General features: G+C 47.5%; 2 protein-coding genes across 2 annotated transcripts; one reads left to right on the top strand and one right to left on the bottom strand.

The window, feature by feature from the left end:
* Window positions 1-385: 385 nt before the first annotated feature.
* On the top strand, window positions 386-6,405 carry RNF26 (ring finger protein 26). Its single transcript, XM_081961169.1, has one exon. The coding sequence runs from the start codon at window positions 1,320-1,322 to the stop codon at window positions 2,745-2,747; it is 1,428 nt and encodes a 475-aa protein (XP_081817295.1). The 5' UTR covers window positions 386-1,319; the 3' UTR covers window positions 2,748-6,405.
* Window positions 6,406-18,090: 11,685 nt separating this feature from the next.
* Window positions 18,091-23,557, bottom strand: C1QTNF5 (C1q and TNF related 5). Its single transcript, XM_081960900.1, has 3 exons — window positions 23,442-23,557; window positions 21,222-21,452; window positions 18,091-19,742 (listed from the first exon to the last, which is right to left on the bottom strand). The coding sequence occupies exons 2-3, from the start codon at window positions 21,439-21,441 to the stop codon at window positions 19,225-19,227; spliced, it is 738 nt and encodes a 245-aa protein (XP_081817026.1). The 5' UTR covers window positions 21,442-21,452; window positions 23,442-23,557; the 3' UTR covers window positions 18,091-19,224.
* Window positions 23,558-26,995: the final 3,438 nt, after the last annotated feature.

The following is a 26,995-nucleotide window of genomic DNA, read 5'->3' as shown; positions in this document are numbered from 1 at the left end:
ACAAGCTGTGTCTTAGGCAAATTAGAATTTCAAAACAAAGTGCACAAAAATATTCTCCTTAAAAAAATATATTAAAATCTATGTTAAAGTTGACCTAAGGGCTGAAGGATAAAATATCACTAGATAAATAACAAGCACTATATTTAAATCTCATTATTTCAGCTATTATTTCTAAGGGCTCCCAAAGATGCAAAAAAGCTCCGCCCCCTCGGGGGCGGGGAAAAGCTGAGGGACGCCCCTTCCCCCCAATCCCGTGACCTCCTCGTTCCCGCCATTCGCCTCTGGAGAAGCCACGCCCCTCAGCCCTCCCTCCGCCCTCGGAGCGATATCAACCGCCCGAAGGCGACTTTCAAAACGGACCAATCGGCGTCGCGGGAAGAGCGAAAACAACAGCCGCCGCGGACCAATGACGAAAGGGAAACGCGACGTCGCTCGGGTTTGCAGTCGCTGATTGGCCGCCGAGACTCCCGCCCCTCCAAGATGGCGGCGCCCAACAGAACGGAGGCCAACGGTTAAGCGGAGTGGCGGCCGAGGGAAGGGGCGGTGGTCGCTTGCGCCCCTCGCGGCGGGCAAGCCCTACCCCGTCCACGCTTGGCGAGGCCGGGGACGAGGCTGCGGCCTTGAGGACTGGGCTTCCGAGCTCCACGTCGTGGGAGGGGGGACGCCCCCCTCGGGGGGAGGGGATTCCCGCGCGCCCTCCCCTCCCCCACCCAGACCCCCTCCTCAGTTTTTTGGGGGGCGCCCTTCTTGCTCCCATAAACGCCCCTCCCTCGAAGAACCCCCCCTTTTTTCCGACCCAGGGCATCAGCTGCAAAGCCCCCCCCCCGACTCTGAACTGAATTAAAAGGCAGCTTCTCTAGACAGAAAAGAAAGATTTTTATTCAAATACGTTTCAACAAGAAAGACCCCCAGGGGGGGAAGAAGGTGGTGGAAGCATCCCCCCCTGAATTGGGAGGGTTGTGCCCTGGCTTCCATGGATGGGGCCTAGTGGTTTGCAAGACCCCCTCCCCTGCCTCGATTTGGGGTGAGGGCTGGAAACTCTCTGCTCCAGAAAAAATACGGGAGGTGCTGGCTTTCCTTTGGGGAGAAGAATTGTCCAATTTTCCATCCTCCCAAATTTGGACCGGCCGGCCCGTTTGCCCCTTGATGCCCAGGGAGCAACGAGTTTTGCAGGACTTGGTTGCCAAAGCATTTTTTCCTCCCTCCCTTAAAGTACAAAATTGGGGAGCAGAACGCACACACGCGCCTCTCCTTCCTGCTGCCTTTACGGAGCTGTGCAGTTGGTTCTTGGCCGTGGCTGATTCTTCGAGAGCTCCGTGATGGATCTGGTGTTCCTGGTGATCAATGGCATGGGGCTGGTGTTGGATCTGCTGGTCATCCTGCTGGACATCAACTTCTTCCTCGTTTCCAGCTTCCTCTCCGTCTTGATCTGGCTCCTGGCCTTCGTTTACAACCTGCCCAGTGCAACAGTGGCCTGCCTGAGCCATTTCTGGGATGGGATCCTGGTGGTCGTGCTGTGCATCCTGGAGGCCTTGTACTACCTGACTCTGGGCTCCGTGCACGCTGTCCTCAACTTGTTGAGGGGACTCTGCTCCAGCATGGAGAGCTTGAAAGTCCTCGGCCACCTGTTCACCCACCTGGGCTTGAGAAGCAAAGAAATTGTGCACCGAGGTTTCTGGAACCTGATTGGCTCTGGCCAGACACTTCTGAGGCAGATGTGCGAAGTCTGCGCCATAGCCATGAGCCTTGTGGCTTACTTCATCAACAGCATAATCAACATATGCCTCATTGGGACTCAGAACCTTTTTGGCGTGGGGCTGGCCCTCTGGGATACTATAGTTGGCCCCTTTCTGAGGATCACAGACCTCCTGGTTGCCTTTCTCTCCCACCTCTCCAGCAGTGCCATTGCTACGGCCATTCTCCTGTGGACTCCCTGCCAGCTGGCTGTTGATCTCCTGGCCTCAGTGAGCAAGCTGTTGATCAATGTCTTCTTTGTCAACCTGTATGGCATGGTGTTGCTCTCCGCGATTCTTGTCACCAGCATCTTCATCCTGAACCCTCAGCTGACTTGGACCCTGGCCAACCAAGTGGCCGGCTATTTGAACACCATGCCTTCCTACCACCGCTTGCTCAGGGACATGCAACGCCTGTATCACATCGTGCTCTTGTCCCTGGAGATGCTTTTGAGCTCCCAGACCTGGCGTAGGTGGGCAGATTGGGGCCTTGAGGTACTCAGTTGGAACAGGAACATCTGGGAGGCTAACCAGCAGGGAGAACAAGAACCGCAACAGGCACTTGAAGCTGCCCAAGAAAGAGCAGGGGGAGCTGCTGTGGGGCAGAGAGTGGCTCTGGAAGAACCGTATCCACGAAGACAAGGGCCAGCTGGGACCCCACGTCCCCGCCAAAGAGGCAGCAGGGACCAGACCAGAACGGACAGTGATCTGGGAACAGGCTCACAGCAGTCTCAGGGGGAAGGACCAAGTGTCTCCCAGACCAAACCTGCAAAAAAGGAGCAGCTGAATGCTTTGGAAGAAGACTACGACCCGTGGCGGCTTCTTAAAGAACAAGAAGAACGGAAGAAATGTGTCATTTGCCAAGATCAAGCCAAGACGGTCCTCTTACTACCCTGCCGGCACCTTTGCCTGTGCCAAGGATGCACTGAGATCTTGCTGCAGCAGGCCATCTACCAGCGGAACTGCCCGCTGTGCAGACAAATGATCTTGCAGACTCTCAACGTCTACCTGTGAGCTCCGGAGGAAGCTTTTTACTAAAGCACAAGAGGTCTCTGGTCTTTGGACCTCTAACAGTTGGTAAAGGCTCTCGGTGTCAACACTGAGTTACTAACACCCCCTCCCTTTTTAAAAAAAATTCCAGGGGACACTAGTTGCAATTAGCGGAACCTGAAAAATGCTATGAATTGTTTCTTTGCACTTCTGTTTTTATGGTTTGTTGCTTTCATAAGGGGAAAAAGGAAACACCCCAGTTGCTGATCACAGTTAATAGTTGGGAAACTTCCTGTGGTGAAGAGGTGGGTGGCGAAGTCAAGCACTGTATTCCGATGTGGGGGTAAAAGAGTCTAATGGCTGTTTTTTCATCCAGAGTACAAAAAGCACAGCTGCTGATATTTTGGGTTTTCTATCAATTGGTGTTTGGGACAAAGACATCTTTAGGGGACATAGCTGATAAAACAGGTCTGAAAAGGGGAGTAAGATAATTCTGCCGCTTATTATTGGAGTCAGAATGTCTCCTGCCACGCACTTCATTTTTTTTAAAGTTCATTGTAACTTCACCTCTGGATGGTTTTATAGATCTCTGTAGACCATTGCCTGAGTCATGTAACACACTTTTTATTAAGTCCTGCTTAATAAGAGAAGTCTACACTTCCAAACCTTGATCTGCAAGGGTTTGGTGACACCCACCGAAGGGGATGTTAACCTCGTGTGCATTTATCACAGCCATGCATTGTCCAGTTTCACAAGGCACAACTAACCTTTTAGATTCTAGCTGTTACTGAGTATCTCGATGTCCAGTTTTATACCATTAGTCCAGATATTATTTCCAAGACCGTATGTATGTTTGTCCAGATTCCTGAGAAAATAAGCTGGACACCGAATGTGTAAACTGTAATAGCACATAGGTGCTTCATGGAGGAGCTTATTACACTTAAGGAAGATCGTATTCCACTCACTGGCATGCAATTTCCACAGGTTACCTATGCAAAATAGTACATTCCAGCTCTATTGCACAACTCTCAATTCCCTTCTTCCCTCTTTTGAGGATAATTTTGGGAATCTAATAATACAACTATAGTCTTGTTAGCTAGCAAATGGCTCTAAGTAGCAGTGGAAGGTTAAAATGAAACTGATGGTTTAGACCAGTGAAAAGGCTTTTTACGATTTCTAGTCTCGACTGGGTTTTAGAACATGGGGAAGTAAGTTCTAGATGTCATAATTTAATTCCAGAAAGCAGAATTGCTGAGGCTTCTAAGGAGACATTGTCAATCAGAGGTGTCCAACCTTGTTGCCTGGGGAATTCTGGAACTTTGGTCGCTTGTGGACCAATTCCACGCTTGGTCCACAAGCGACCAAAGTTAGATGCCTCTTTTGCAGACCCTGTATGGGCAATTTTAAGGAAAAGAAGGCGGTTGTGATTACAGTGGTTTGCTTGGGCAAAGAGAGATTGTTCTTTTCAGAGGCAGTCATTAAATATCCACAGGACTGCCTGGAAGGCCAGCCTTGAGTGCACCAATTGTCAGGCGATTAAGTGCACCCATCTAGTAGAATCAGTTGTTGTTTCTGTAATGTTTGAATTGGAAAGAAAAATGTTCAGGCTGAAATTTTGAAGATCTTTCTTCTGTTTTTATTTTTTTTGGAAACGGCTGAATTATTGATAGCTGTTCCGCCTCTAAGTGGAACCTGGTTGAAACCGCAGCTTCAAGTGGCTGGATCCCAGCTGTGCAAATGGGTTGAATTGCAGCAGCCTCCACAGAGCAGAGGTTTGAGAAGGTGGCACCTTTTTTTCCTTGGAATCCAACCCTGCTGATTTTAAGAAGCGTCTCTTTTCCAGGAAGGTTTGCCGAGAAGGCCGAGACTCCCTGCGGAAAAGTCGGCTGTTGTTGTTAACACAGGCTGGGGGGAGGGGGAGCAGGGCTCAGCGTCTCTCTTGAATAATGCATATCGCAGCTCCCCTTTTTGAGATGTTGCTTGGCATATCTTTGGAGATTGCCCAATTCAAGTCCAAAGCCCTCAGGGCACTAAACTTGCCTTTGCACAAAACAGATTTTTCCAGCATTAAAAAAACAAAACAAAACTCAGAGATCCTATCCTGCTAGATGGGGAAGTTGAAGTCAGCTGTAAACATTCTCGACAGCAGGCTTTGAAGGGCATCATGTGTGCCATCCAAATTTCAAGGGAGAAATCTCTCTCTCTTGAGAAGATTTGCCATCAATTTGCAAGAGGAACATTGTATAAAGTGTAATTTGCTGCGGTCTGCGTCTCTCTGGCTACAGGTGGATGAGGATCGCAGCCTCTGTCCTTTGACCAATCTTGGCAACATTTCCCACCTACCTGAACCATTTGTTCCCTTCAAAACAAAAGGAGGAGCTATTTTTATTCACGGTTTTATTTTTCATCTGCAGCCAGGGAGACATGAAAACCCCAGCCATCATCTTACGCTGGTTTTTAATTTTGCTTTACTTGAAAGTCTTCTGCTGTTTTGTTTTTCTAATCTGATTTTAAACCTTAGAATTAAATTGGCAAAGCAGTGCTTAACTTGTAGCTGAGAACTAACGTAGTTCCTTTTATGTTTGGGGGAAGCTGCAGGATTCTCCGGAGCTGGAGGGGTAAAAGGGAGGGAATTGACCGATTGCTAAACTTGAGTGCCTTAATGCTGGCAGGGCTGAAGGCCTGTTTGTATGCGTGCAAAGGAGGATCTCTCCAGGTCAGAGAAGGAAAAATCCAGTGTGAATAGCAGCAGGCGGAATCCAGAGACATAACCGGGGGATTAATAAAGTAAATAAAATAGGCCGTACAGCTTCCAGATGCAAAAGGGGATCTGCTCTTTTTTTTACAGCACTCGTGCTTTTTGTGAATGCTTCCTATAATTTAAAGACAAAGGCTCTGAACAGACCTTCACCATCCAGGAGCCAAGTAGAGGTGATGGTTTAAAACAGGAGTCTCCGAACTTCAGAACTTTAAGACTTTTGGACTTCAGCGCCCAGAATTCCCCAGCCAGCCATGCTGGTCTGGGAGTTGAAGTCCACAAGTCTTTAAAATTGCCACGTTTGGAGGCCTCTACTTTAAAGACTTCTAGCGCCCCACCTGGGACAGCCCAAAGATTTAGATTACTAGACCTGGGAGGGTGTGCTAAACCATCCTCCTGAATTTACCTGGGTTCAGGGCTGAGGATATACCTTGTTGTTTTAATCCAGTCCTTTTTCCCTGCAGACTAAGAAGAGCGTCCTCTGTTTTGTTTGTTTTTTACATTTGAAGATTTAAGGCTTTGCACGTCCTGATCTGTACTTGAGGATTTAAGAGAAGTTAGAATAAAATATATTCTTCCTCGCCTGTCCCACCCGTCTCTGAAGGACGTTGTTTCTGGTTTGACTCAGTCTGTGGATGTTTCATCATGTGCAGGTAATTCCAGAGTGCCGACCGTTGAGGGAAAGTTGGGAGAGAGGAGGAGATAAAGCGTAGTTTTAACAGCGGAAGTGCCTGCACTGCTTGTATAAAGAGGCTGGCCGCTTGCTCCTGATCTGTGCCTTGTCCAAACTGCTATCCATTCCGAACCCCTTTCCTGTGCGTTGTCGTGTTCTCGCAATCCGACTGCCTCTTTGGAGGGACCACTTGGTTGCTTGGGTGAACTTCGCGTTATGTAAAGACCAATTAAAAAAAAAAGCTTTTTTTCAGAAAATATATTCTGCTACTCTTTTTATTTATTTATTTATTTTGCAGGAGACAACACTCCCTGGGTCCCTTTTAATTTCTAAACGTGTGGGAAGTTCTTTATGCTTTCCGGGCCAAACGGAGTTGCAGGAAGAACGTGGCTTGGAAAATGCGTGGGAATCCCAAGTAGGTTGAAAGATCAGCCCTGGGCAACTCACTCGGGAACTTCTGGCAGTCATCTAAGCTATGATTTGTTGAGCAAATCCCAAGTACTGGATTCCTATAAAATGGGCCATGAATCAAACACAGCTAGGGAAGGCAAATCTAAAGTACATTAAAGCAGCTTTAGTTCAATTATTTGGTAACTTGATCATATCGAAGGAAATTCATTTTCTGTAGCTACTGGGGATTGCAATGTCAGTATCCCTTATTTCAAAAGGCTCGAGCATCTGAATGAAGCTTTGAGGTTGGTCTTCCACATTCCTGGATTTAACCCCTAATCTGTTAACTGAAAGGGAGGGTCTTTTTACTGTATCTGTATGAGCCGTAGTGGCACAGTGGTTACAATGCATTACTGCCTGCAATTCGGCAGTTTGATTCTCACCGAGCTCAAAATTGACTCTGCCTTCCATCCTTCCGAGGTGGGTAAAACGACCCAGATTGTTGGGGGCAATAGGCTGACTCTGTAAACCACTTAGAGAGGGCTGTGAAAGCACTATAAAGCGGTATACACGTCTAAATGCTATTTCTATCTCAGGTGCTGCTCTGAGTTAAATCCCAGTAATTGCTTCTAAAAAGGGAAAATCCTATTCGAAGCACAGCTATAATCCAGTCAGACCAGATCATGATGGGTGAGGTGGCCCCTGAAAGTCTCTGCAAAATTCGGCCAAGATGGCAAGAACAAAGTCAAGTGAGTGTCAGACTTCCAAATAGCATCCAAAAGTAAACCAGAGTCCAAGACAAAGTATTGCTCAATGTTCCAATTTATTCAGAGAGCCATGTTGGCACATCTGGGAAAACCCGAATCTGAAAGCTTCCTGGTTTCCCCCACCCAGTTGAAAGTTCAAGATCTTGCCCCCACACCCACAAGTCCATCCCATAGTCCAATCTCCCACTGCCATGCTGGCAGTTCCACCCATCTAGTTCCGGTCAGGTGCAGAGGTGGAAAGACAAAGGATGACCTTGGCTTTCTAGAAAGAATTTTGTTATGGCTACATATCATTTAACTCCATACAATCCCCCCTCCCATTTTCCCTCAATAGAAAATGCATAGTAGAATAATAGAAAGTGTGGCAGGCCAAAGATCCAAAAGAAAAGATGGCTGTAGGCCTGACAGTCACTGAAATTCTCCACCAGACCAAGCTGAGTGGGATTCGAAGATAAGTGGGGGGGAGGGATGCTGGTGAACACTAAAAACGCACACTCAACCGGTGGAAACATTTGAGCTTATCCTTTAGCAAAGTTTTAAAATCACCTGCCTGAATTGAGAAACATTGAAGATGAAATGTGTTTTTTCTCCAGTGGAAACAGTCTATCAGACAGTCACTTTTGCCCCTTTATTTCTTTGTTGGTAAAACATAAATTTAACATGTGGAAGATTACACTTTTAAGTCGTTTGCTGAACTGGGTTGCATTCTTCCCCAGTTCCCTCTCTCTAATCTGATGATATCAACTTTTGGAAGAATGAAGGGAGTTTTCATGTTTTTGCCCCCTCTTTGCTGTGTTCAGCCATCAAAATGAAAAGTGACAAGCAAAAATAATAATAATGATGTGGTGTCTGACCTGTTTCATCTTAAATTAAAGAATCTGAACCGGACATGAGAAGAACTTTTGAGACATGTTGAGGTAATCAACACACATCCAAGACAACCCTCATTTATGGTTTGTGATGGAACAGTGTGTCCTTTCGAAATATGCCTCTGTGCCCTCACTGATATTCCATAAAGAGCCATGTGGTTGGCTAATGACCTCCTGAACTGCTCTGGAAATTTCCTAAAGATGATTACAAGACCACAACGAAACAGATCCTGCTTATCTTCAACAGAATCACCCACTTTCTGCCAGAGAAAACACAGTTTGTTGAACACCCTTGGCAAGAGATAGAGGCCACCTTGGAGCGCTAACTAAGGAGAGAAGCAACCTAGAACTAAGGAAAAATCTCCTGACGCTTAACTACAATTAATCAGGGTAACGACTTGCCTCCAGAAGTTGTAAATGCTCCAACACTGGAGGTTTTTAAGAAGAGATTGAACAACCATTTATCTAAAATGATGTAGGTTCTTCTGCTTGAGCAAGATGTTGGAGTGCTGTTGCTACCTGAAGCTTAGCATGATGTATAAGACAGAACAATATCACTGAACCACCAATCAAGGTTTGAAGATTTAGTTTCCAGTGTGCTCGTGTGTGTGTGTGTTTCTCTATCCCTGCAGGGAGGGAACTATTTTGTCCTTTGAGCAGCAAAATATTTCAGCCCTAATTTTGTACCACTGCAGCCTCCTTCCTCCAAACACCAGTCAGTTCAGCCGTGCAATTAATTCTCCCTCCACAGCACCAGCAATCCATAATCTGCATAAATTTCCATGAGTGACCCGGCCAGAGCAAGGGAAATCTGGAGGAGGAAATTGTCTTTGTGCTGGGCAGCGTAAGGTCGTTTTCCTTCACTGCAGTCTTTCCCTAAACATCCCTCCTTTTTTTTTCTCATCCAGCTGAAGGTCCCTTTTTGGGAAAAAATTACATTGGGGGGGGGGGGGGGAGATACAAGTTCAAATACTTTTTTTTCTTTCCTCTTCCTTATTCCATATCTGTGTCTATTTATAAATGGAGGGTAGAACATGTTCTAGTCCCAGTGGAATTGACTTTTTTTTTTAATAACCCTTTCAAACTTGTGGGAACAAGAGATTGTAAAACGATCCTCACAACATATCTGATTTGGCACTAGATCAAGAACATTGAGCCGCATGCAACAAAACATTGCTTCTTTTTTTTGCCTTGTGTGTCTGTTTATCCTAGACGGCGTCTTGCAAACGGGTGACCATCACTGCTGGGGTTTCCAAATTTCCCTGCTACTCTCTTCGTGGCTATATTTCCAGCAGCTGTAAAGCCGAACTTGGCCCTCAGTTTTGAGCCAAGGTTGCGTTTGCTGTAAGCAATGAGGTTGCTTTGATGATGGCGTATAACCACTGTGGATGCTTCCCAGGTCACCTGCAAATGGATGAGATGGTCAACACTGTAGCCTGTTTGGCTAATTTTTGGAAACAGCTTTGTTGAAGATGCTCTTCCTGGACCTTCTGTTTTCCGGTCTTGTTTCGCCGTAGCAGAGACCAAAACAGGGTGTCCATACACCGTGGCCAAAATCAAGTTAGTGACCTGCCCAGTGCAAGAAAGCTTTGCCCATTTTTATGGGCATTGGATATGCTGGACATCGCCAGACTGCTGCCCTCTCCATGCCCAAGAAGTGGGAAGAGAAAGAATGCCTTCAGACCTTCACAGGAGAGGACCACGGAAGAAGATGCGTCAGCCAACATCTCACTGGTATTGAGACTGAACATTTGAGAGCGCAGAAGGATGTTACATGTTTCCATTTACTTGGATCTGAGTAGATCCTGACTCAATTGGGGGACGGAGAGAAGGAAGGGATCAACATTGAGAAGTGGTGAGAAGAAGATGGGGAAACTTGTGGCCCGCCAGCGGCCAGCAGAACTGGCTGCAGATTCAGACAGTGAGGAGGTTGGGGAGGAACATGGGCCAGTCCTGGAGTTTGGGGAAGGCTCTGATGAAGGTTCTGCATCGAAGGCAGAGAGGGGGCCAAAGCTGTATGCCAGTTATCAGCTGCCTTCAGAGTCAGACATTCAGTGAGGCAGAGGAACAGCTGGAGCCTGTTCCCAATGTGCGCATGCGCAGAGTTGCCAGACGAAGGGAACAGCTAAAGAACAGGGGTCGACTTGGGAGTAAGACCACAGCTGGATGATGAATGGCCCCTCACAGATGAAATAAAAGAGGAGCGAAAGGGGAGTGGAGTTTACAGGAGACCATTAGTTCGCTTCATTGGTTTTTGACTCTCTGAGACTCCTTGCTGAGTTTTGCTGAGATCAGCCTGGCAGCTCTCCAAGCCAGATAAGGTCTGTGACCGTAAATCCTCCCATGAAAGACTTTGCTGGATGTGAATGAGCAGAATTCACAGTCAATTAATAAAAGGGCTTTTTGTTGGGACAAGGAGTTTGCTTCATGCTCTTGGGAAGCCTCGGTCAGAACAGAAACTATGGATGGGTTGAAGCTGTTGACTGCAGTAACATTGTTCTGCTGATGCTTGTGAATCGTTGGTTGGTATCATGCAGAAATGACAGATGAAGTCACTTAATGCCTGAATGTTCACCAGCTGCCCATTTGTTCCAAGTCAACACTAATATCCTGCAGAGAGAAAATTAAATATTTTTCTTTCCCAGCAACCCTATTGCAATGTTTACTCATTGCTTGGTTGCTCTACAAGGAACAAGAGGCAGAAATGTACTGATAGATCCTGACATGTAGATCCTTTTTGGGGAAAGTTCTGGGCTTTCAATTCTGGAGCACAAAGCAGCCATTAAATAGCCAATCATCCTCAGAACAAGTGGTGGAACATATCTTGAAAAGGATAAAAAAGGGGTTTCCTGCACCATCTGGGGCAGGAAGACGAGTGAGAACTTGACCCCTTCCCATTTCTCAGGCAGTCTTCTCTTGCAGATCCACCACAAATGGTTTCAGCAGACCTGGAAGAGCCATAAATGAGCTCCTCAACATTTGCACATGTTACGAGCGGAGTAAACTAGCCACAGAGTTTTCCCTTGCTGGTTTTAACACAGGAAAAGTTGAGAACCCTCAAAGCTGCCCAAGATACATATATTCTCCTGGGACGAAAGAAGATGTGCAGCTGGGCCTCTCAACAGTGACACAAGGAGGAGTTCCCTTGTGGGAATGGGATCAGAGAGACCCAGGCGGAAATCCTTGTTCAAATATTGGTGCTTCCTGAGGGAATTTGGGGGACTTTGCTCCAACTTTTGATTTCTCAGCCCTTGCTGTCTTGCAGAATTATTAGCGTTAAACGAAACGCCTTGTCCTGCCTTGCCAGAACTTGTAAAAACCAGGTAACCCCATGGGAGTAACCACGAAGGTATCAAATCCACCTTCTACCAACTTGTAGCCGCAGCTCTCAAAATGTTCTTGAGAACTTCCAACGAGGCTTGCAGAAGGGACAGCCTGCTGGCCGTCGGCAATTTTAATGTCATGTCGAAAGGGGGCTCGGATCACATGATTGTGATTATATTGACGTTTTGACCCACTACCCTGCAGACATCCCTGTTGACAGAGGTGGAGAATCACACAATTTGCCCAAAACTCTGTGCCAACGTTTGAATTCCATGCCTGTTGCTTTGTGTCCGCCCCCCCCCCCCACCAAAAAGTAATGTCTCATTTAATAGAGAGCTGAGCTGGGAGTCTTGCTCCATTTGTCTCCCCTGCGTACCCGCCTAATTTATTCCCCTGTCAATCTCCCCCCCCCCCCTTCAAACGTGCTCTCTTTGTTTGGCAGAATCGGAGACCCGGCGGTCGTCAAGGGAGGATGGCCGAGACAAGAGCAGGTGGCTGTTTTAATGAGGAAGGTGGTCCTTTCAGCTCCGTTGGTCTGTTAGCAATTCAAGGCAGCAGATGCCAAGCTGAATCTCTCCCTGCTTTGGGGCATCTTCTTGCCCCCTAATCTCTAAATGAGGATGGGGGGATCCCTCCAAGCCCAAAACAAGGGAATAAGCTAATGAGGCTTTCCCCGGCTAGGAGAAAGCAGCTGAGCCACAAGGCTGGACGCAAAGAGATGAGTCTGTATCAACCCAGTGGACTTCATGCATGGATTGAGGCCACCAACTTTTTCAGGTGTTGGAAACGAAGACCTGTCTCTTGGACTGGACACAAAAAATCCCACCCCTCCAACGATCGGAGAATAAGTCAGACCTCCCTGCCCTCCTCCCCAAAGAGAACTGTTCATATCAATTTGGCTCCTTCTGAAGTTTATATTTCAGGCGGTTCTAGAACTGAAGGGTTAGTGAGTATGACCGGCAGGATTTTCAGTATGGTACCAATTTACAATACAATACAATAGCAGAGTTGGAAGGGACCTTGGAGGTCTTCTAGTCCAACCCCCTGCCTAGGCAGGAAACCCTATAGCATTTCAGACAAATGGTTATCCAACGTCTTCTTAAAAACTTCCAGTGTTGGAGCATTTACAACTTCTGAGACAAGTTGTTCTCACTGTCAGGAAGTTTCTCCTCAGTTCTAAGTTGCTTCTCTCCTTGATTAGTTTCCACCCATTGCTTCTTGTTCTACCCTCAGGTGCCTTGGAGAACAGCTTGACTCCCTCTTCTTTGGGGCAACCCTTGAGATATTGGAAGACTGCTATCATGTCTCCCCTAGTCCTTCTTTCTCTTAAGCTAAACATACCCAGTTCCTGCAACCGTTCTTCATATGTTTTAGCCTCCAGTCCCCTAATCATCTTTGTTGCTCTTCTCTGCACTCTTTTCAGAGTCTCCATATCTTTTCTACATCGTGGCAAACAAAACTGGGTGCCGTATTCCAATATTTGTTGCAGGTTTTTAGATTCTGGTTGCTTCTGTTCTTGATATGGTCAGCCAGGGGAGAGGGTGTTTGGAAGGGAGGGGAGAAATGTGGCTGAGAATTAAATGGGGTGGTGTGTGTGTGTGTGTGTGTGTGTGTGTGGTGAGTGTGGTGAGATGTGAGATGGGCTCTGCAAAGGCTCCTGGACACAAAACACAGCCTTTCTTTGTTGTGTTGCTGAAAAAACCTGCCTGACGCAACTCCCACGTCATTCGGGACAGAGGCCCTTCGTCAGCATTGACCCCGAGGGGTGCTTTTCTTCGACAAGGAGATCATTCCTGCTGAACCAGGACGCAGAATACAAACAGAGTTGGGGCCTTGGAGGTCTTCTAGTCCAGCCCCCGGCTCAAGCAGGAGACTCTATACCCGTGATGGCGAACCTATTTGTAGACCGGTTCTCTCCTTGATTATTTTCCATCCATTGCTTCTTGTCTGCTTTCTGGTGCTCTGGAGAAGAGGTTGACCCCACCTTCTTTCTGACAGTCCTTCAAATATTGGAACAATGCTATCGTGTCCCTCTTAGACCTTCTCTTCGTTAGAGTAGACATACTCAGATAGACCCAGATGGACCCAGAATTCCCCCACCTTCCAGCTTCTTGAACCCTGCTTTTGGTGGGTCCTCTCAGCCAGCTTCCTGGAGGTGTCCTAGAGCTAAAACCCTGGGATCAATGAACCCACCACTGGGAGTTGCAGAAATCTGCCTTGAAAATGGACGGGATGGCTTGGTTTGGTAACTTGATACCAGACGTTTGTAGGAGCGGCACAGCTTCCCTCCCAGCTCCCTGAAAACCCCCAGATGTGGCCCTCAAATTCGGAGACTTTGTCCCTCGAGCCAACACTGGGAAACTTCTGCAAACATCTGGGAAGGCTCCAGGAGGATTTAGGGAAATGGCCCGAAGGAGATCTATTTCGGGCAAGAATGCAAAACACGTGCTAAAAATAAAGGACCTTTCTCCCCCTGGCGTTATGGAAGTTCTCACACTGGAAATATCTTAATCCAGACTGGAAAAGAAGGATGATCTTGAAGTTTTAGAGCAAAGTTTGGGCAGGGATTGTCCCCAGCATAGCTTTCTATGGGGAAAAACTCCTGAAGAACAAACCCATGTTATTGAATTCTATGCCTTCAGCCCAATATCTCCCCCCCCCCGAAAAGGAATAGAGATCCCACAAAGAAAAGTGGCACTTGTTAAGACTTGCAAGTGTCCCTTGTAGTCCAGAGCTGCTAAACCTTTGGCCGCGAGGGAGGGGAATTCTGGGAGTTGAAGTCCCACATGAGAAATACTGCTCTAGACACTTGTTTAGCCTTTTAGAAATGTTCTTTGCACCAGGTTAAATCTCCATCACCCCTCTAGGATTTCCGGGGATGTGAAAGTTTAGTATCCGGAGCAGAAACAGCTACAGTCCATCTCTTGAACCCTTCCTGAACCTCTGGACTCCATATCTCTGGAGTGAAGCGATTCATATTACAGATTACAGAATAACAGAGTTGGAAGGGAACTTGTAGGACATCTAGTCTATCCCCACGCCCAAGCAGGAGACACCATTTCTGACCGATGGCAGATTTGAAATCCTCCAGGGAGGAAGCTCCCACAACTTCTATTCCATCGGTTGATTGATCTCACTGTCAGAAAATTCCTCCTTATTTCCAGGTTGAATCTCTCCTTGATCAGTTTCCATCCATTATTCCTTGTCTGGCCTTTGGGTGCTTTGGGAAATAGCTTGACCCCCTCCTCTCTGTGGCAGCCCCTCAAATACTGGATGGCTGCTCTCCTGATCCTTTTCTTCCCTAGACTAGCCATGCCCAGTTCCTTCAACCGTTCATCGTATGTTTTAGCCTCCAGTCCCCCCTAATCATCCTGGTTGCTCTTCTCTGCACTCTTTCCAAAGTCTCAACATCTCTTTTACAGTGTGGTGACCAAAACTGGATGCAGAACTCTAGGTGTGATTCCATTGGACGCCGTCCTTAGCCCTACCCCAATCAGCTTTAAGCTCTGCCCTCAGATTCACTTGCTCTGCTCCATGCAAGGCCAGAGAGCCAAAATGTTTCATCACCCAGAAACAATGCATTTTCATGCCAAAACACTGAACCATCAGCCATGCAGGAGGAGGCTGCAGACTTTGATGAGGCTGTTTTTCCAACATGCCCTTCAAGAGGGAGATTGAGTCACTCGCTTTCTGCCCTTGTACAAAATCTTGGACCACAGAGCAGCCCAGGGGGCCGATTTTGCACAGCATATAAATCACACTCACGTGCACAAGGAACTGAAATTAGACGAGGAGAACACCAAGCAAGCTTTGCAGATGATACAAAGGGAGCTATGGACCCGATGAAGTACGTGGTTTGGATTTTACGTGGTTTTTCTGGACCCCCCCCATTCTTGTTTTAAAGTTGGGGTTCAACTCCCTTTGCTACGTCACCCAATTCATTGAACGGCCTTCGTCCTCCAGCTGCCAAAAGATTTCACCCAGCTGCTGTTGCTTCCTTCAGACAGTTAAAATTTATTTATATCATTTATTTATATCATATTTTAAGAAATGTGAGAAGTGGGGTGAGTGGAGAACGACACAGAAGGGGAAGACGTGCACAGAAACATTTATTGCACCAAAAAAAGTGGACTAAATCTCTTTGTAGGAAAAAAAAAGTTGGGTACAAGGTTTAAAAAAACAAGGTTAATTGCAAAGTTAAACTTGGCTATCAAATGCAACTCTTAAGTTCAGGGTGCCCCCTAGTGGACAGAACATCCATGCTCGATTACAGCAAACCTCGACTTGTGGGGGAAGACACATTCCCCCCCCACTTTCTGAGCAATTTCTTCAAATTTGGCTAAAATGCAGCACATTTTCTTCAAATGTCTCTTGTACTTGCATGGACTGCAGCTGAAGGTTGGGTTTTCGCAGGAGAGAACAAGGGACGTCATGAAGTTACCGATTGCATAATGTTTGGATGATGTCATCACGAAACCTGAGATTTCACACCGTATTGGCTTGCATGGGAGGCTTATGGGATGCACTGCTAGTCAGTTCGATAGCCACCCCAGCGTTTCTCAACCTTGACAACTTCAAAACAAGTGGAGTTCAATTCCCAGAATTCCCCAGCCAACATTTACGCGGGAGAAGGGAGGTTGAAGCAAACTTTGACTTAATATCTGAACCAGTCTTTATCTTGTAGCTGTCAGAAGATGTAAGCCAACCAGGGGTGGGATTGAAAAATGTTAGCAACCAGTTTTCTGCCTGGTTGCTTGGTGAGCGTGGCCTACTCAGCCTCCTGCACCATGGCCAGGGTGGGGGGGAGGCATTTTTACCCTCTCCAGTCTCCCGAGGCTTTTCTCGAGCCTCCGGGTCAGCAAATATGGCTTTGGAGGCCCTTCGGAGGCCAGAAATGGGTTCATTTTTGAACCTCCGGTACTTCTGGCAGGCCTGTTTTTCACCCTCTGGAGGCTTCCTCTAAGCCTCCAGGAGGGTGAAAATGGCCTACCCTGGGCTCCGGAGACCAGAAACAGGCCCACTTCCGGGAGGACCATTTTTTGCCCTCCCAGAGCCTCTTCCTGGGCCCTGCACTCACCTGGCATGATGAATGGGCTACATGGAGACTCGTGGGAGGGGCAGTGTGGGGTGGGTGGAGCCAGCCAATCCTTACAACATCCGGTTCACCCGAACCGGTGCGAACCGGCTGAATCCCACTCCCTGAAACCAACCCAAGATAATGATGGGCAGTTCATCTTCTCGGTACCAAAAGTGACTGCAGGAACTTGCTAATCTTCCTCTCTTTGGGGAGAGTTGAAATACGTTTCTCTTATTTCATCTTGGAGGGGAGGGAGGAGAATGGTCACGTCTGATCCTTGTGAGACCCCACTGAGAGAAAAATGTGGGAACAGGCCCACTCCTCCCCCGCGGCTGATGTCAGCATTGAATTGACCCATTTCGGTGGTAAAACATAGAACTGTGGACTTGTTGTGGTCTGGACAGATTCGGACAGTGAGGAGGTTGGGGAGGAAGATGGGCCAGTCCTGGAGTCTGGGGAAGGCTCGAATGAGGGCTCTGTGTCGGAGGCAGAGAGGGGGCCAGGGCCGTATGTCAGTTATCAGCTGCCTTCGGAGTCAGACATCAGTGAGGCAGATGAACAGCTGGAGCCTGTTCCCAGTGTGCGCATGAGCAGAGTTGCCAGACGAAGGGAACAGCTAAAGAACAGGGGTCGACTTGGGAGGAAGGCCACAGGTGGACGATGAATGGCCCCTCCCAGAGGAAATAAAAGAGGAGCGAAAGGGGAGTGGAGTTTGCAGGAGGCCATTGGCTCGCGACTCTCTGAGACTCCTTGTCAAGTTTTGCAGATTTCGGCCTGGCAGCTCTCCAAGCCAGAGAAGGTCTGTGACCGTAAATCCTCCCTCGAAAGACTTTGCTGGATCTGAATGAGCAGAATTCACAGTCAATTAATAAAAGGGGGTTCGCTTAATTGGTTTCTGACTCTCCAAGACTCCTGGCCAAGTTTTGCAGATATCCAGCCTGGCAGCTCTCCAAGCCAGATAAAGTCTGTGACTGTAAATCCTCCCTTGAAAGACTTTGCTGGATCTGAATGAGCAGAATTCACAGTCAATTAATAAAAGGGGGTTCGCTTAATTGGTTTCTGACTCTCCAAGACTCCTGGCCAAGTTTTGCAGATATCCAGCCTGGCAGCTCTCCAAGCCAGAGAAGGTCTGTGATTGAAAATCCTCCCTTGAAAGACTTTGCTGGATGTGAATGAGCAGAATTCAGTAAATTAATAAAAGGGTTTTTGTTGGGACAAGGAGTTGCTTCATGCTCTTGGGAAGCCTCAGTCAGAGCAGGACTAACCATATAGACTTAAGAGAGACAGGCAGAACCCAACCAAGGCTTGTGTGCTGTGTAGGCTTGGTTAAGAGTCTTTTGTGAATGCAGCTTTGCTTTAAAGCAAGGTCGCACCTTGGTCAAGGCCAGCAGCCAAATTCTTTGGTTCACATTCTGGCGACTGCATTCCAAAACATGTGGAGCCAAGATGAAAAAAACCTCCTGGCTTCTTCATTTGACATGGATGTTTTCAATTAAATGGAAACAGAGCGTAATTCAGTATATTTAATGTGAATGTTCTGGCCTGCCAGCAGAACAGGCAGCAGAGTCGGAGAGTGAGGAGGTTGGGGAGGAACCTGGGCCAGTCCTGGGAGCTGAGGGAAACTCAGGCGGGGGCTCTGTGTCGGAGGCAGAGGGGGGAGATAGACATCAGTGAGGCAGAGGAACAGCTGGAGCCTGTTCCCAGTGTGCGCATGCGCAGAGCTGCCAGAAGGCAAGAACAACTAAGAAAGCAGGGTCGACTTAGGAGTAGAGCCACACCTTGGAGGTGATTGGCCCCTCCCAGAGGACACAAAAGAGGAGCGAATGGGGAGGGGGCTTTTGCAGGAAACAATTTGTTCATTCGGTCTGGAAAGTCCTGTTGGTGATTATAAGAGACTCTGTGCCAAGTTTTGCCTTGCCCTGCTTATGGAAACTAGTTATCTGGTAGCGCTCTAAACGAGATAAGGTGCGTGTGGATAAATATTCCTCTAAAAGACTGATTGCTAAGCCTTGCTGACTGTGAATGAAAGGAATTCACAGTCGTGCAAATAAAAGAGGTTTTGTCGGGACCAAGACTCTGCTTCTTGCTTTTTAAGGAAGTCTGGGTCAGAACAGCAAGATCGGAAGATGTGGAGAATCTTGGCCCATCGAATCATCCAAGGACCCAACTGAATTGTTAACACCAACACCACCATCAATACGAATCACCTACATTACATCTTCTATCATTTTTCTCATGGGCACCTTTTGGCCCTCTCACAACCAAAGCATTTGGAGAGGGCCATCCGTACCCCTGGGGTTCAGAGGGCAAAGCTCTCTTTGGTCACCAGGGGGTTTTCATAATCATAATCGTGAGGATTTCTCCCCATAGAAAAACTATGGAATCAGGAAGGAGCCTCCTGGCCAGAGAAGGATTGGAAATTAAATTTCATGGATACTGGAGAAAAGTATGGGCTTCTTGGCAGTGGTCCGGGCCACCAGGAATTAATAGAGACCCACCCCCTCCTAATCTCCTTGTCTCAATGGGGTCAGATCAAGGGTGTTGCACCCCCCCACCCCCCACTCAAGAAGGATCTTGGGGCTGTCGATGCAAACCAGGGCCAGGAGGTGGGACTTTAGGATGGCGGCATTTCCTGGGCTCCTCTCAGGCAAAGACAGGGGAGTTTTGCCAGTAGGAGTAGACAAGGAACCCGGTGAAGGTGCTGTCTGTTTTTACACTGGAGTAGAAGCCAGTGTACTCGCCCACTGCCACCTGCACCCAGACCTCGTCCTCCGGCTCCAGCCGCACCAGGCTCCCTCCGGACAAGGAGGTCGGCTTGGGCCAGTTGCCGTAGAACTGGAAGAAGGAGGCGACCGACTTGCCATTCTTCATAATGTCGAACTGGAGGCTCGTCCGGTAGACAGTGGCGTGTACGGCGAAGTAGTACAACCCCGGGATTTCGCACATGAACTTGCCGGTGTTGCCGTCGTAGTGGCCTTGCTCGTTAATCAGGACGATGTCGAAGACAATGGGCTCATCGGGCAGCGGCGGGCTGCGGGACTCGGAGCGCTTGGCGCTGAAGGCCGAACGGGGCGCCACCGCACACTCCCCCTGGGGCCCCTTCTCCCCCGGGAGCCCATTGGTGCCGGGGCTGCCTGGCTCCCCTTGGGCGCCCATCAGTCCTGCGGGGAGAAAAAGTAAAAGCAGAGCGAAGGTGAGAGCAAGAATGGAGGGTTAAACATGGGGGAAGGAAGGAAGGAGAAAGATAGGAGGGGAAGGAAGGAGATAGGAATGATAGGATGAAGGAAGGAGAACATAGAGACAAGGAAGGAAGGAAGGAGATGGGAATGAGAGGAAAGTAGGAAGGAAGGAGAAAGAGATAAGGGAAGGAAGGAAAGAGATGGGAATGTGAGGAAGGAAGGAAGGAGAAAGAGAAAGATAGGGGAGGGAGGTAGGGAAGGAAGGAAGGAGAAAGACAGGGAAAGAAAGGAAGGAAGGAGATGGGAATGTGAGGAAGGAAGGAAGGAGATGGGAATGAGAGGAAGGAAGGAGAAAGATAGGAGGGGAAGGAAGGAGAGATGAGAATGATAGGAATGAAGGAAGGAGAACATAGAGACAAGGAAGGAGATGGGAATGAGAGGAAAGTAGGAAGGAAGGAAGGAAGGAAGGAAGGAGAAAGAGAAAGATATGGGAGGGAAGGAAGGAAGGAAGAAAGGAAAGACTATGAAGGTTGAATAGCAATTGCAACACATATTTAACCCGAGTCTGTAACATCAAATGAAGTTCCTCCACAGAGTTCAGAAGAGTCAAGACCATATACTCATGATTGAATACCTGAACTCCCACCTCTTTATTTTTTTAAAAGAAAAGGGGGGGGGTGTTCAGTTGTGCATTCATGCACCCCCACCCCACCCCCTCCTGCTGCTTTGATTTCCCTGTGCAGACACCTCTCCACCTCATGGTGTTTGCCAATGCAATTCTCTATGTGTTACTATCGATTTTTAAAAAATGATTTGCATTCGTCCTTTAATCTCTTCCTGTGTTTGTTTCCCTTTTATTTACCTGGGAGACACTTAACGTCCTTTTTTTTCTGGCTCTCGGAATGTAGTAAATTTGACGCTTGTCCCAGATTCCTTTGAAATCTCTTTCATATGTTGGAAACCTGTGACGACATTCTTGTTTCTTGAGCCCAATTCAGGAAAAGTTGGGCTGATGAATAATATTTTTCTCACTCATTCCCCCCTCCCCCTTAATGAGCTCGTGGATCAGAAAGGTCGGCAGTTCAGCGGTTCGAATCCCTAGTGCCGCATAACGGAGTGAGCTCCCGTTACTTGTCAGAGCTTCTGCCAACCGAGCAGTTCGAAAGCAGGTAAAAAATGCAAGTAGAAAAATAGAGACCACCTTTGGTGGGAAAGGAACAGGTTCCGTGCGCCTTTGATGTCTAGTCATGCTGGCCACATGACCACGGAGACGTCTTCGGACAGCGCTGGCTCTTCGGCTTTGAAACTGAGATGAGCACCGCCCCCTAGAGTTGGGAACGACTAGCACAGATGTGCAAGGGGAACCTTTACCTTTTTAACATTGGGCCTTGCTGAGATTTGGAGAAATCAAAAGTTATTCTGCCCCAGAATCCTTAAATGATTTCCATCACTTTTCCTTACCTGGAGGGCCAATTTCGCCCTTCTCTCCCTGCAGGCCTGCAGCCCCATCTCGTCCATCGCGGCCATCCCGTCCGGGCAAACCCTGGTGGCCGTGAATTCCAGGGGTGCCGGGGACACCCGGCTGCCCTGCGCACAAGCTGGGGATCTTGTTGTCTTCCAACAGAACCGCCTCCTTGGCCAGGGGGAGGAAGAAAAGGAAGAGGAAGCGCGTCTGCTCCATGTTCCTGAGGCCTGAAAAATCAGGGAATCACAAAGTTGGGTACCTTAAAGGTCATCTAGATCAACCCCGGGGTCCGTGTGTCGTCCGATCACTTTTGCAACCAAGCCTCCTAATTTTAGGATTAGCCCTGCCTGCTGCTATTGGAAATTGGAAGAGGGTGAGAGATAGGCGTGGTTTAGCATCCAGGTGTCACAGTTGTGTGTTTGTGTGTGTGAAAGTGAGCAGTGAGTGTGTGTGTGTGTGTGAGAGAGAGAGAGAGAGAGTGGGGGGGGGGGAGTTTGTCCCATCAGTGGAAAAACAACCATTCCTTTTTTCCAAAGCTGCAGTGGGGCGCAAGGAAAGAGCACAGTTTCTGCATATCTGAATGCATCGGTTTTTGCTAAAAAAAGAAAAGATAAATTAATCGGCTACGGAGAGTTTCTGATGAATTCATCAGGAAAAGGAGAGTTCCACTAGACGTGCACAGAGTGTCTTTTCCTTTAAAAGGAGGAGATCATCCCCTCCTCCTCCAGATTGGAGTTTAAAGACTTTCCTGTCACGCCAGATTTCTACCAGTGCTTCTCCTGGCACAAATTAATCCAGACACTGAAACTTGCAAAAAGTTTGAAGAGGAAACTGAACCCCAGCCCCCCTTTCCAAAAACGCCTTTCAGACAATCAGGACCGATCAGGGTGAGGGTGGGGGCTCTGTGGAGATGTGATTCAACTCCCCCCCCCAAATTACACGTGATCTCTTCCTTGCAAACTCTGGCATCCTCCGGGGGCTTTCGTATGTCTGCATTTCCTGTGCTGAGTTTGCTTTGCAAGGCACAAGAAGCAAAAGAGTTGGCTGGCAGGAAAGAATCAGCTCTTGTTCCTGATAGCAGCTGAGGAAGACTCCAGATACTGAGATGAGAGCAAATAAATCAAAATCAGAAGATAGATAGATGATAGATAGATAGATAGATAGATAGATTGATTGATTGATAGATGATAGATATAGATAGATAGATGATAGATAGATAGATAGATAGATAGATAGATAGATATAGAGATAGATAGAGATAGATAGATAGATATAGAGATAGATAGAGATAGATAGAAAGAAAGAAAGAAAGAAAAGGGAGGGAGGGAAGAAAGAAGGAAAGAGAAAAAGAAAAAAGAGAAAGAGAGCTGAAGAAGCTCCTTGAATGAGAAGTTAAATGTCTTCAAAGAAAAATCAGAAAGTCCTGAAAAACCAGAAAAGAAAGAGGGAGGGGGAGGGAGGGAGGGAGAAAGAGAAGAAGAAAGAAAGAGAGCAAGAAAGCTGTGGTTTTCCTTCCAATCATCCTTGGGCTGACTAATTTAGTCTCTCTCACCCCAGGTCCTACCTTGCAGGGAGGGGAGGATGAGGATGCTAAGAAAATGGGAGGAAAATTCAACAGGTGCCCTTAAGTTGTTCTTCAGGTTAAGGAGCCGATGAAAGGAATGTCAGAAAGGGGTAAGATTGGAATCTCTTATTTTTTGGGGTGGGGAGAGACAACGGGCGGGCCCTACAGGTGGAGGGGCATATTTTTTCTCTCAACAGCCCCCATCCTTTCATACTTAAGGGCAAAATAAATACCAGAAGTCTCCTTTCTCCTGCATTTACTTTCCTTGTTTAATCCACCCCCCCTCCCCCAGGGATGCATTTTGGCCAGCCAGACTTCCAATCAAGGACTACTTCCAATGTCCAATCAGCAAACTTTCTCTCTCTCTCTCTGTGTGTGTGTGTGTGTGTGTGTAACAAGGCCGTGCCCCCTGCCCCCCCCCACCAGAGGACCCTCCTATCCAAAGGAAATCCAGCCGAGCTAGGCTCCCGTCTTTCCCGACCAGATTGGCTGGGAATGATGGACTCTGCAATCCAGAGCCCCCAACTAGGAAAGAGCCCCCCCCAGGCACCCCAAGAGAGGCAGGATGGGGTGGAAAAGGGACCTCCAGACCCAGCAGCGTTGAAGGTCTTCCTTGCACATGTATAGAGATGATGGGAGATTCTTCCCTTACCTAGTTTTGCTCTGGGTTTTTTCTCTCTCTGCTTGCTTCTCCCCGGGAGGAACAGACTTTCCAACCGGCCAGCTGGCTGCTTGAGGGCCTCTAGTGAGCTCCGGCAGCCGGCCTTCTCCCCCCACCCCTGGTTCCCTCCCCCCTCCCTCTCTGTCTTTCCTCCTCCCAAACTTGCAAAGGAAATGAGAGGCTTTGCCAAAAACGACATGGCAAAGGAAGGAATGGACTTGCTGTGTTGGAGCAACGCAAGCAGGACGCCCGAGCAGGGGTGTGGATGTGCATCCTGTCTGGATGTCCCTGGGATGGGTCAGGAGGAGAAGAGGAAGGATGGAGGGAGGGTGAGGGGCTCAAGCATAGAGAAAAAGTCAAATCCCACCCCGAAAATCCATCAGAGTGACGAAGAAAATACATAAACACAACAACAGAAGGAGGGAGAAAGGAGAGGGAAAGAAGAAAGGGAAAAGGAGAGGAAGCGAGTGAGGGGAAGTAAGAGTAGGAGAGAGGGTCGGAAGGGGAAGAAGAAGAAAAGAGGAGTGGGGGAGAGGGAAGGGAAGAAGAAAAGAGGAAGGAGATGAAAGAAGAAGGTAGAGTTGGGAGGATGGGAGGATGGGAGGAGGAGGGTTGTTGTAAAATAAGATGGATGTAAGGGGTGGCAAGAAAGCAACCCCCGATTATATTTTTAAATCTCTAAAGGAATTGTGACAAATGTTAAAAGATAACACACGAATATCAATAGTACTCAGGAGAATGTATATTTGTGAATGTATAGGAGGGGAAAAAATAAAAATTTTAAAATAGATAGAGAGAAAGTCATGGACAAAAGGAAATCTTCCATGAAAATCTGTGTTTCTCAATACTTTAAGACCCATGGACTTCGATTCCCAGAATTCCCCAGGCCCAGTTCATTGTTTTCCTGCTAAAGAGCTCTGAGGCTCATCATCCTGATCCAAATGCAATTGTTGTAAGAGTCACATTTTCTAGTTTTCTTCCGAGTTGGGAAAAAGAGTTTCTCAAACTCGGCAACTTTTAAGATATCTGGACATAAACTCCAAGAATTCCCCAGTTAACCAATGGTTGCAGTGTCCCAGGGTCATATGATCACCATTTTAACAGAGTTGGAAGGGGACCTTGAGGGTCATCTAGTCCAACCCACTGCCTAAGCAGGGGACCCTATATCTGTCTCTCCCTAGGAACGAACTCAAAAACCTCCTGCTTGTGAGGCGAGGGCTTCACTTCTTGGCCACAGCAGTCCACATTTGTGACCTCCCCAGCCAGACAAGCCAAGTCAACGGGGTGGGGAAGGCAGATTCGCTTAATGACCGGAAGGTTCGGTGAACAATTGCAGCGGTTCGCTTAGCAACCGTCTTACACAGCCATGGAAATCCTTGTGGTTGCAAGCCGAGGACTTCTTTGGAGAGATGCCACGAAGGACTGGAGTTACCTAACATTGTGCCCCTTGTTCGGAAAACGCAGTGGCACAGTTTCCGATCCCATGCCATGCCTTCAACCGACCGCCTTCGGGTTTCGTGCCGTGCCCTGGTCATTGAACATGCTACAATCACAGCAGGATTTCCTCCACATACTCAGCCACAAATAGGGCAACCCTGTTATGTTGTGACCGGACAGCTGAATGTGTGCCAGGCCTTATACAGAACAGTGTCTGCATGTCTGGGCATCAGCTGCGAGGAGACCGCCGCCACCGAGCATGGCAAGAGGGCCTTTTGCTTATGGAGCAAACATAAAGATTTTCTCGACGTGCATGGAAAATGAACGGGGAAGCATTCCTGGCTGTGAGTCCAAGCAGGGTGGGGTCCCAGCATAAACACACAGAGATTTCTGTCTGCAAGTAGGGAGTTGACCGAAGAATATGATTCGTCTCTTCTTTCTAGTATCTTTCTTTCCCCACTTATGACTATAACCAGGCTTGTATCTTTACAATTTATATTGCTTTATTTGTTTCCTAGTAGGATTTGATTCCTTATTAGTAATCTATGACTATCACTAAGTGTTGTGTCTTATGATTCTTGATGACTGTATTTTATTTTTCTTTATGTACATTGAGAGCATCTACACCAAAGACAAATTCCTTGTGTGTCCAATCACACTTGGCCAATAAAGAATTCTATTCTATTCTATTCTATTCTATTCTATTCTATTCTATTCTATTCTATTCTATTCTATTCTATTCTTATTGTTTATTCTTATTCTCTTATAATATTCTATTTTTTCTATTGCATTGCATTGCATTCTATTCTATTCTCTATTCTACTCTTATTATTCCATTCCATTCCATTCTATTCTATTCTACTCTATTCTATTCTTATTCTCTTATTGTATTCTATTTTTCTACTACATTGCATTGCATTGCATTCTATTGTATTGTATTGTATTCTACACTTATTCTCCTCTTCCCTTCCCTTCCATTCTTTATTCTACTCTTATTATTGTATTCTATTCTATTTTAAACAACAACCAGCTTCCCGCTGAATGGAAGCACAGAAGTGAAGCCTTGGAAACTGCTGAATGTAGATTGTGTCAAGAGTGACTGTTGCCTGTGCATTCATACCTGCTTCATAAGATGCTCCTGCGGCACAGCTGCCCTTATTTTTCCATGCTCCCCTCTTTGACTGCCAATAATCAATATCTGATGTTCGGCCATGGAGGAACTGAAGTGGTGGAATTGACAGGAAATGTCGCAGAGGGCAGAAGACCCTGTCGTTCCCCCACCCCCTCCCACACACATTCCTGTTCCCAGGGGGTTTCATTCCCCACCCTCCAGGCAACTGGCAGTCTACAAACCCCGAACCTGTCCTGGCTTCATAGCTCAGTTAGCGCATAATGCGCTGCTTGGATGCTGCCGCCATCCTCTTTCAGGATGCCCGGAAGTCATTCATTTGTCCTTGCCTGAATGAAGAACATCTGGGCTTTTTCTCCCCTTAAAGCCATGAAATAAAATCTACGCCGCTTGCCGGCTGACACATAGGACATCGTGTCACTCGTGTGCCACTGTACATCACACATGCGTACTCCCCTATTGGCAGCTGGTTGCATTTTTTAAAATCAGCTGCATGTGGCAATCAGGAGAAGCTCTGCATGTTTTCCAGCTGTGATAGCTACATCTGGATGAGGTCACCCGCTAACCATTGCAGACGCTGCTCTTTGCCGGCTGTCTGGGGAGTGTGTGTCTGTTTGTGTTTCCCGGTTGGGTGTGTGCTGCTGAGGTCAGAGGAGACACACCAGGCGGGGTAAGGCAGTTCAAGCAGGAACCAACCCAGGAGTGAAATGCTACCGGTTCGGGCCAGTTCGCCTGAACCGGTAGTAAAAAATGCTACTGGTTCGCAGAACAGGTAGCAAAAAAGTTCCAACAATCGCACATTGCACAGCTGATCTTTGGAACTTTTCTTTTTTTACTTTTTCTGAATCTTTTTACTACAGGTTCTCCGGAAACGCAGGGGTTGGGCAGGGGGGTATCCATTTTTGCTCCCAGCAGGCTTCCCTGAAACCTGATAGGCCAAAAACAGAGGGATAGAAGTGCTGAGAAAGAAAGAAAGGAA

The sequence above is a fragment of the Natrix helvetica genome (genome assembly GCF_964273705.1).
Source record: "Natrix helvetica genome assembly, chromosome: 8".
NCBI lineage: Eukaryota > Metazoa > Chordata > Lepidosauria > Squamata > Natricidae > Natrix > Natrix helvetica.
This window is presented reverse-complemented; position numbering and strand designations above follow the sequence as displayed.

What these genes read in the sequence shown, in the direction of transcription:
- RNF26 (XM_081961169.1), top strand. Translation starts at nt 1,320, where the DNA reads ATGGATCTGGTGTTCCTGGTGATCAATGGCATGGGGCTGGTGTTGGAT.
- C1QTNF5 (XM_081960900.1), bottom strand. Translation starts at nt 21,441, where the DNA reads ATGGAGCAGACGCGCTTCCTCTTCCTTTTCTTCCTCCCCCTGGCCAAG. An exon ending in GGGCGAAATTGGCCCTCCAG is followed by an intron (nt 19,743 to 21,221) that starts GTAAGGAAAAGT and finishes TTCTCCCCGCAG; the next exon opens with GACTGATGGGCGCCCAAGGG.